This window comes from Petaurus breviceps, unplaced genomic scaffold (genome assembly GCF_028583685.1).
Source record: "Petaurus breviceps papuanus isolate PSGF00001 unplaced genomic scaffold, PetGlider_PUasm1.0 88066, whole genome shotgun sequence".
NCBI classification, from domain to species: Eukaryota; Metazoa; Chordata; class Mammalia; order Diprotodontia; family Petauridae; genus Petaurus; species Petaurus breviceps.
Genome location: NW_027186891.1, coordinates 4,079 through 13,208, shown reverse-complemented (window position 1 = coordinate 13,208; position 9,130 = coordinate 4,079). Strand labels below are relative to the sequence as shown.

The 9,130-nt window shown below is 50.7% G+C and overlaps 1 protein-coding gene across 1 annotated transcript; it reads left to right on the top strand.

The window, feature by feature from the left end:
- Window positions 1-524: 524 nt before the first annotated feature.
- LOC138176382 (T-cell-interacting, activating receptor on myeloid cells protein 1-like) lies at window positions 525-3,214 on the top strand. The gene is made up of 5 exons (XM_069107186.1): window positions 525-600; window positions 1,131-1,430; window positions 1,862-1,891; window positions 2,089-2,126; window positions 2,601-3,214. Exons 1-5 carry the CDS (start codon window positions 525-527, stop codon window positions 2,709-2,711), a joined length of 555 nt encoding a protein of 184 aa, XP_068963287.1. The 3' UTR covers window positions 2,712-3,214.
- Window positions 3,215-9,130: the final 5,916 nt, after the last annotated feature.

The window sequence follows — 9,130 nt, the reverse complement described above, 5'->3', positions numbered from 1 at the left end:
TTGCCTCCAGGAAAAATGGCAGTAAGGATTTGATTGTGGCATCAGAACTGGAAGATGGTGACATGGCGCTGGAGAGGGGTAGCACATATGTGCCATCAAGGCAGCTGGAAAGAAGACAGCTAGCATGTAACATGAAGCATGACTGGAACCCTCTGTACTGGGCCCCCAGAGGCAGGCAGCAACCAGCAAAACAGGGCCTCAGGACCAGATAGCAGAGCTGAAAGAAGGAAGTCCCCCAGGGGATTGTCCCTGGTCTAGTGGTGTGAGGTGGCTGTCAGAAGACTGTCAGGGCATGTAGCAAAGAATCAAGGGTGACTGACACTGGGAGAGAGGGTGATGGGCAGGATGTTGGTGCCCCCCAAATGGAGAAGGCGGGAGGGTAGATGGCTTTAATGGAGAGGCAATGAACATGGGACAGGAAGCAGAACTCGGGAAGAGCTGTAACTGTGAGGTCAGGAGAGCAGAGAATGGCCAGGAGCTGCAGCCAATGGCATCACAATCTGCAGAGGCCAAGAAGTGTCAGCATGGAGGACGGACATCTAACTCAGCAGCCAAGGGATCATGGCAGCCTCCGAGAAAGCAGTGGCAGCGCAGAGACACGTTTTTAAAAAGAGTCTAGTATAGATTCTGACATTTAAGAAGCAGTTTTTGTTCTTCTTCTCTGCCGAGCAGCATTCTCAGTTTTGAGGACACAAAGGAAACACCCCTGTCTTCAAAGTGCTTCCAATCCATTAGGGAGAGACAAGGCATGACTCACAAAAACAGAAGGAAAAAGAGATCGAAACGAGTAGAAAGCAACTTGGGGGAGGAGAGGAGAGACGCTGGGGGCTGGGATTATCTTATCTTGTAGGAGAGGGAGCTTGAGCAGAGTTTTGGAGGCAACAAGAGTCTCCAAGAGTCAGGACTGGAGAGGGAGAGCATTGAAAGCCCAGGGGACAGTCAGGGCAAGAGACAGGAGACATGCTGTGGGTGAGGAGTGACAAGAAGGCTTATCTGGTGGGGGTGGGGGTGTGCACAGTGGAAGGGAGAGAGGAAAGCCTGGTGGGCTGGGAGAGGGAGTCCCAGCTGGGCCTCCAGTGTCTCAGTCCTTCTCTGATCTGTTTTCCAATGAGGATCCTTTTCCTTCTCAGGATTCTTCTCTAAACCATCATTACAAGTACAACCAGGCACTGTGGTGACTGTGGGGGAGACAGTGACCCTCGTGTGCCAGGTGCTAAGAAGAAGTTCCATTCGAAAATTGACATTCTTTCTGCTGAAGGCCGGGGTGCCAGCCCCCTTACAGCACCAGAGAGTAGAAGGGCAGAGGGCCAACTTCACTCTCCCATCTGTGAAGGCTGAGGAGGCTGGGAACTACAGCTGTGTTTACTCAGAGCAGGAGGGCAGGAAGAGAGCTTCAGATCCCAGTGAGGTCCTCAGCCTGGAGGTGACAGGTGAGAGGAGACACGTGGAGATATGTCTACCACCCTTTCTCCCCTGTCTGGGGCTATGGGGATCATAGGTGATAATGTCAGTATTAACTAGCTGACATTTGTATAGTGCCTACCAGGCTCTGGGCTAAGTGCTTTACAAACATTGGGTCAATTCATCTTTACAACATCCCTGGGAGGTAGGTGCTATTATCCCCATTTTATTGTTGGGAAAATCAAGGTAAACAAAAGTTAAGTGACTTGCCCAAGGTCACACAGCTAGTGTGTTAAGTGTCTGAGGATGGATTTGAACTCAGGTCTTCCTGGCCCTGCAGTCTGCACATACAGTTAGCCAGCTAGCTGCCCAATGCATGGAGACGAGGGTGTAGAGATTTAACCCCAGGAGTCCCCCATCCATTCTCTGTGACCTATACATCTCTGTCACTGGTTTTCAGGTAAAAAGAATGCACATCCTGAAAGAAACAGTAAGAAGGAGATGCAGCCATTGTAGAGACAGGAGGCCAAGTCTCCTCATCTCCCTGGGTTCAAAAACAGTCCTCATTGCAGGCCTTTGGAGGCAGGTGATGATGGATAACGGGGGGGTGGGTGTGTTTGGAGGGGTTCAGTGGGGCCCTGGCCATGGCACAGTGGAATCTTGGGAATGATGTCTCCTCTGTTTCAGAGTCAGGAGTGGTCCTCATTGCAGGCCTTTGGAAGCAGGTGATGATGGATGGGAGGGCGGGTGGGGTGGTTGGAGGCATAAAGTGGGGACAGTTTCTCTTTTGAGATTTTCATCGGTCAAGGCATCTTTTCTGGGAAGTAGGTGCTATTATTATCCCCATTATATAGTTGGTAAAACTGAGGCAAACAAAAGTCAAGTGACTTGTCCAAGATCACACAGCTAGTTAAGTGACTGAGGCTGGATTTGAACTCAGGTCTTTCTAATGTCACCCTCCACACTCTGGGCCACCCAGATGCCCCAATGGAAGATAATCGCTAAACAGAAACTAGATAAGCACTAACTGGGAGAAAAATAGTAAGGAAATTTGCTGAAAAAGAGCCCAGGATAGAGGGCTGTGAGGTATCTGCCCCCAGATGGTGGAGCCAGACCCAGGCTGAGCTTGGGGTGACATCCGGGGAATCCCCGGAAAGGTCACCGTCACTCACAGTCTCCTTCCTTGTCCCTGGCCTCAGATTACACCAAGGGCAATGTGCTGCGCCTCGGCCTGGCAGGGCTGGTGCTCCTCATCCTGGGGGTCCTGCTGGCAGAGGCCTGTCACAGCCAACATGGCTCCTGAGAAGTAGTCCCAGGAATGCTCTGCCAGAAGACGGGTCGTCCGGGCCAAAGGACTCTGCTAACCCAGCGTCTGAGGAAATGGTTCTGCCCAGCTGGCAGAAGGAGGAGATCAGTGTCCACTCCCCTTTTCTTCCGAGGCTCCGCTGCTTCCTATCCCCTTCTGATACCCTCACTCTGCATGCCTTGTGCTTCTCCCCAGACCATTATGCCCATTATGCTGGAGACCCATGTTCTCACCTGCACCAGAGAAGCTTTCAAAGCATCTTCTAGTGAATAAAGGAAAACTTTTCCCCACACGCTGCCTTCTGGAGGTTCCAGAAGTTTCAGGGCCTGCATCTTCACTGCTTGACATGGATTGGAACAGACCTCCGGCTAGGGTGGGTCACCGAGCCTAGAAGGACCTAGGTGGTAGAGTGGGCAGAATGCTGAGCCTGAAGCGGAGTCCTGACTCAGACACTTGCTATCTGCGTGGCCCTGGGTCAGTCACTTAATCTCTGACTCAGTTCCCTCACTTGTAAAATGGGAATAGAAACAGTGCCTATCCCATCGGTATTGTTGTGAGGCTGCAGGAGATTGTGTCTGGAGCAAGCTTAGCACAGAGCCTGCACATGGTAAACACAACACAAATGTTTGTTTCCTTCCTCCTCTCACCTGGGTCTTTTCCCAAGGCACTAACAGGGAGCCAAGTGGGCCCCCTCCCAGGGTGCATGTCTCTTGGAGGGATTTTGCAGATAAGGAAACCAAGGCTCAGGGAAAGAAGGTGAGTTACCCAAGGTCACCCAGATAATACATAGGAAAGCCTAGAAACAATAGAGAGCCATAGAAGTTTCTTGTGTGAGGGAAGAATGTCGTCCAGTCTAGACTTAAGGAAAATCCCTTGTGGGCAAGCAAGTAAACCTTGAAGCAAAGAGTCTCCTTTGAGGGCCATCACAAGAGCCCAGGATGGAAGTTATGAGGCCCTGATGGCCTGGGAAGAAAGAGGAGCCACATGGAAGGGGTTGCTGGTCTGGGAGAGATGGCCACACTTGGCACCGGCTTGGACGTGGGACTGAGGGAGGCAGAGGAGCAGGAGACATTCTGAGCTCATAAACCTGGGAGCCTGGCTGAATGGGGGCCGCCTTGGCAGAAGTAGGGAGACTGGGGAGAATAGCCTGGCTTAGACTCCGGGCACACAATGCCCCTCCCAGATTAAGCTCATCACTTCTAAAATCCTTCCCACCCCCCTTGCCAACCCAAGCCCTGAGGGACGCCCCTCCCTTATCCCCAGCTCCCCTGCAATTGGAGGGCTGCAGGGCCCATCCGATCTCCTCCCAGTGCCTTCCTTCCTTTCTTTGTAGAGTGTAGAAATGGGGCTCTGAGATCAGGCCCTCCGCATCTGCTGCCCTGCCTGGCTTCATGTTAGGGTCTTGGGATGGTTTTCTAAGAATGGGTGGGATCTGGGGCCAGTGGGGAAGGAACTAGCCAACGAGGGAAGGCTTAAAACTAGGCAGGGTGGGAAGATCAAAGGGCCAAGCTCCTGGACAGCACAGGACAGGATGGAATCTGGAGTAAAAGAGGCAGCTGGGATTTTGGCCTGGGGAAGGAGCACCTCCTCCCCTGAGCGCCCACCAAAGGAGAGAAGGAGACAGTGAAGCTGTGGGATTGGAAAGGAGAGGGAGGAATGACAGACAGCCTCTGCCTTACTGTCTGAACCCAGGTCCCCAGAACAGTGGTGGTTCCCCAAGTTGGCCCTCCTGATCAGAAAGACTGGCCCATTCACCTGGGTCTCTAGCACACTCTGCTGCTAGCAGGGCCTGGGGGAATTCAGAACTTCAGCAGCACAAAGATCCCCCACTGGAGGGAGAGCCACACCTGCCTCTGGTGGCACCACCAAGTCTGCTCAAGGCATGGGTGCTGCGCTTGGGGAGGGCTCCTAGTTAAGAGCAGGGCATCCCCTGGCTTCCCACTGTACCCCAGGCTGAAGGGGAGAGGGTGAGATGGTAGTTGAGCATGTGGCCTGCCTTCCCAGTCTGAGCACCTCACCCTGGTTTGCATACAAACCCATCCCTTCCTTAGGATGGCCCAACTGAGACTCAGGCCCAGGTCCCCACCACCTCTTAGGGGGTATGGAAAGCAGCCTCCTGTCCCCCCACATACACACATCCCAATCACTCAGGATTCCCTCCAGGTTTCCTGAGTTCTGGCTCACAGGACCAAGTCACAGGTCTCAGAAAGGACCAAATCACTCTCAGGCCTTTTCTATGACCTTTAGCCACATGATCCAAGGGCTGCTGGCTCCCACCTGCCTTGGGGATAAGGATGTCAGGGTCTTTGTCTTAGAGGCCACACAGAGGCACTTTCAGTTGTGCTTAGCCCACATGGACAGGAGAGTTGACCTGGGGGGGTGACCCGGTTCTGCTGTTTTAAGGACTCGTGGGTCCCTCTCTTGAGTACAATGAACATCATGTTTCTGAAGGATGGCTGGGAAGACCACTGGCACCAGGGGATCACCTCCCTCCTTGAGCCACCCCTGGGCACTAAGAGTGGTGAAGGATCTCGGGCAAGAAAGTAGGAGGGTCCCTATTGAGCCTTCCCCAAAATAGACTTGGGGAGATTATGGCAGCCAAGGACAGGCCAGAGCTGACCATGGTCCTATACAAGGGCTCATAGTAGGTCTTTAATAAATGCTTTGACTGACTGTGCCCCCACTTTACTCACTCCTCTCCCACAGGTCACTTCCCCAGAAGGAAGAGGTGCTGAAAGTCCCCCCATGCCCTGAGGCCCTGTAAGACCAGGGAGTGTGGTCCTCCCTCTGTCCTGTCATCTGGCACCCTCAGTCGTAGAGGTGGCTGCACACATCTTCAGTCCCCATCTCAGGGACCTCAGGCTAAAAGGCTGCACTCACCAGTCCCTCCCAAACTCCTGTCCACATCTGGCAAAGTGCACTCTACCCAACCCAGAGGCAGAGGAATGAGGGCTCTGGGTGACTGTGACTGCTGGGAAGGAGAAGGAGGATGGAAAAGATGTTATGCTCCTCACTGCTCCCGCCCTCCCAAAAAAAGAAAAAGCCAGCAACCCACAAGGAGCCAAACTGTCCTCATCAGCCTGGGCTTCCTGTTCAGAAGCAGGAACGATGCCAGGGCTGCCAGCAGCTCTGCACTGAATCTTGCGTTTACAAGCACCCTGTGATGCAGCAGCTCCCTTTCGAGATGAGGGAGTGTGGACAGTTCCCACAGTGAGCAGAGGCAGAGGGAAGAGGCCTCAGGCCTGAGCTCACAGAAGTCTGGTCATCGGAGCCTGCCCTGCCCCCCAGCGTGGGCAGGACCTGACAGAGAGCGGGCCTTGCCAGCTCCCCTCGTTCTCAGCCATCAAGAAATGCCTTCTGATCCCTTTGCCCCCATTGGGCAACACTCAACAGCCATCATTAACCAGGCTCTGTGCACAGAGAGAAAGAAAAGGCTTGGGGCACCTCGCTGTTGAGTTCAGACCCAGCCTCAGACACTTAGCCATGTGATCCTGGGCAAGTCCCTTCAGCTCTGTCAGCCTCAGCTTCCCCCACTGTACAATGGGAACGACAGCCTCCTGTTCCTCCCAAGACTGTTGTGAAGCACTTAGCCCAACACATGGTACATAGTAGTTGCCCTCCATGAAGCTCAGCCCCTGCCCTCAGAGGGAAGTGGGGGACATGATAGGCCCTAAGTTTGGCCGTGGCTCAGGCTCAGCTCCCAGCTCTCTCCTCCCCTTCTACCTGCTTCCCTTGGGGATCTCATTAGCTCCCCGGGATTCGATGATCACCCCCCATATGTGCCCATGACTCCCGGGTCGCTCTACCCACCCCTCATCTCTCTCCTGGGAAGCTGCCTAGCAGACATTTCAAATGGCATTCCCAGTGGCATCTCAAAGCTGACCTCCTTATCTGTTCCCTCCGTCCTCGCCTCTCCTGAGCTTTCTTCTCTTAGTCCGAGGCCTCACTACCCTCCCAGTAACCCAGGCCCATCCTTGACTCTGACCTCATCCTGTCCCTCTGGCTCCAGCCATAGTCTAGCACTGGTCAGTCCTTCCCTTTCCGCTCCTGTGGTGTTCCCACAGCTGGAGGTCTCACCAGGCCACTCTTCTGCTCAATAAGCTGCAATGGTGCCCCATCTCTCTAAGGTAAAAATACAGACTCCACAACCTGGCTACACACATAATGCATATTATATGTTGATATGTAGTATATGAATTATATAGAAATAGTATATACGATATAGAGATGGGCAGCTAGATGATATAGTTGATAGAGTGCTGGGCCTGGAGTAAGAAAGACTCCTCTTCTTGAATTCCAATTTAGAGTTTCTTTTCTTTTCTTTTTTGGAACTGGACTGTAATTATTTTTCCTTAGTAAAAACATTTGGTAAAATTTCTGTGCAGATCATTGTAAGTCATTTGGCAAGCTGACTTCTGGAAGCCTCCTATCCAAGAGGAAAGTTGTAAATCTTGTTGGTGTTTTCTTTATACTTTTTCCAAATGCTTTCCTTTATTTATTTTCCATTGGGAGAGGAATTTGCCTTCTATATTATTGTAGGTCAGGTTTTATTTTGAATTTTCTTTTTCTCCCACTCAGAATGTGCAGATTTTCTTTTAATACCTGCATAATTTCATTTCTTTCTTATTGTATTCTAGACTTGTTTCCCATGGAGTATTTCAAAGAAACTCAGATTCTTTTCAATATTTCTTTTTCTTTTTTTATTTTGTTTCCTTTTTCTTTTCTAAGACTGTCAACCCCAGAGTCCAATCTAAGAAAATGAATAGTATTATTTCTCTCAAGCTGGCAGCATGAGCTGCAGTTGGAACTGGACTCACTTTGGGGATAGGCTACACAGATTTTGTCTTTATACAAAAAGAAAGCACAAAACTTGGTGGGAATAACCATATCATGACCCAATCAAGTACTGCTCCTTTCCTCAGGTTTGATTTTCCCCATGAAGGGTTAGTTTCACAGAAGTCACAAGATGCCCCAGGGTACATGAAACAAGGAAGAGGGTCAGGATGGAAAGTCCTCAGCATTCTATTGTGGGGGGTGAACCCAGGATGTAAATGCAATGGTTGAGGCAGCTGTGGAGTTGGGATTTTGGTCTTAAAGTATGGAAAGGGAAGGCAAGGTTGAAAGGGGAGCCTTCCTCTTTCCCAGAGGATGGGAAGGGGAATTCTAGCAGCCCTTGCTTGTTTGACCAGAGCTCTGCCCTGTTTTCACAAGATTTAAAGAGTTGAGCCAAAGTACCTTGGCTTCATTCTATACCGGAAGTTAGCATGAAAATATTGTTTGGTGATTTGTCTGTCCAAACCATTGTGAAGTGAATGTTTAGAGACACTTGTGTTAAGAAGCTAGTGGTATACATGATGTGCCCAATGATGTTCAACTAGTTATTGCAGAAAACGTTCCCCAAAGTGACTTTTGTAGTTGGGATTTAAGTAATATAACTGATGCTTGAAATCTATTTAATTTGTAAGTTGCATTTATACGATATCTGTATGATGGTGGTACAGAAGGGAATTTACTATTTTGTTATCAGTTAACCTAACATACAAATGGGGAAGATATTTTTAATGTAATTCCTACTTTGGAGGAGGAAAATCAGTTGGTCCTCTTTTATGGAATTTACACAGAGCAAAATCAATGACTGGGAAATTTGGGGGTATTGTTAGAAAATGTGGAGAGTCACATGGGAAGGACAGAAGGAAGTGTCTTGGGTGGAGGCTCCATCGTCATTTCCATGACTCTACCCAAATTGCCTCTCTCTCTGAAGGCCCAGTTCCCCTTTTTGGGATGGCAAGCCTCTCTACTTCCCCTCAATGCAAAGCCCAAGTGACATAGATACTGGGCTCTGGGGTGTGGAAGTCAGGGCTCTCTGCCCCTCTTTTAGGGTGGTTGGGTTCAACTGATTCCCTGAAGGTCTTCAGATTCTGGGGGGGTGGAGGAATGACCTAGAAGGAAATATACCCCAATGGGGGACCAGTGGGTGCCATCAGAAGGAGACAAGGAAGAAATATGGTGTCAGGGAACAGGAAATGATAAAAACAGGGAACAAAGCATTTGAGCATACGAGGAGACTGAGGCTTCTCTGGGGAGGGGAGAATGGGAAGGACTGACACACATCTCTGTGTCATCCCTTGGACACATCTACGTCTGGAATAGGGAAGGGGTTCCATGAGTCCCTGAGCCCCCAGGACCAGCTTGTCTCAATACATCCCAGATCCTTCTCCTTTTTTCATTGACCCTCTTCTGGAGGGATGGAGGTGAAGCAGACAGACTGGGGTGCACCTGGGCTGTCTGAGAGCCTGTAGGAGAGAGACAAGGAGAGAAGCAAGGAGAGAACTTGTTACCTAGACTCTTCATCCCTCCCAACCAGAGTCTCTGAGAAATGTGGGAGGTTCAGGGTAGCACTGGAGATTTAGCCAGAGGAATGGG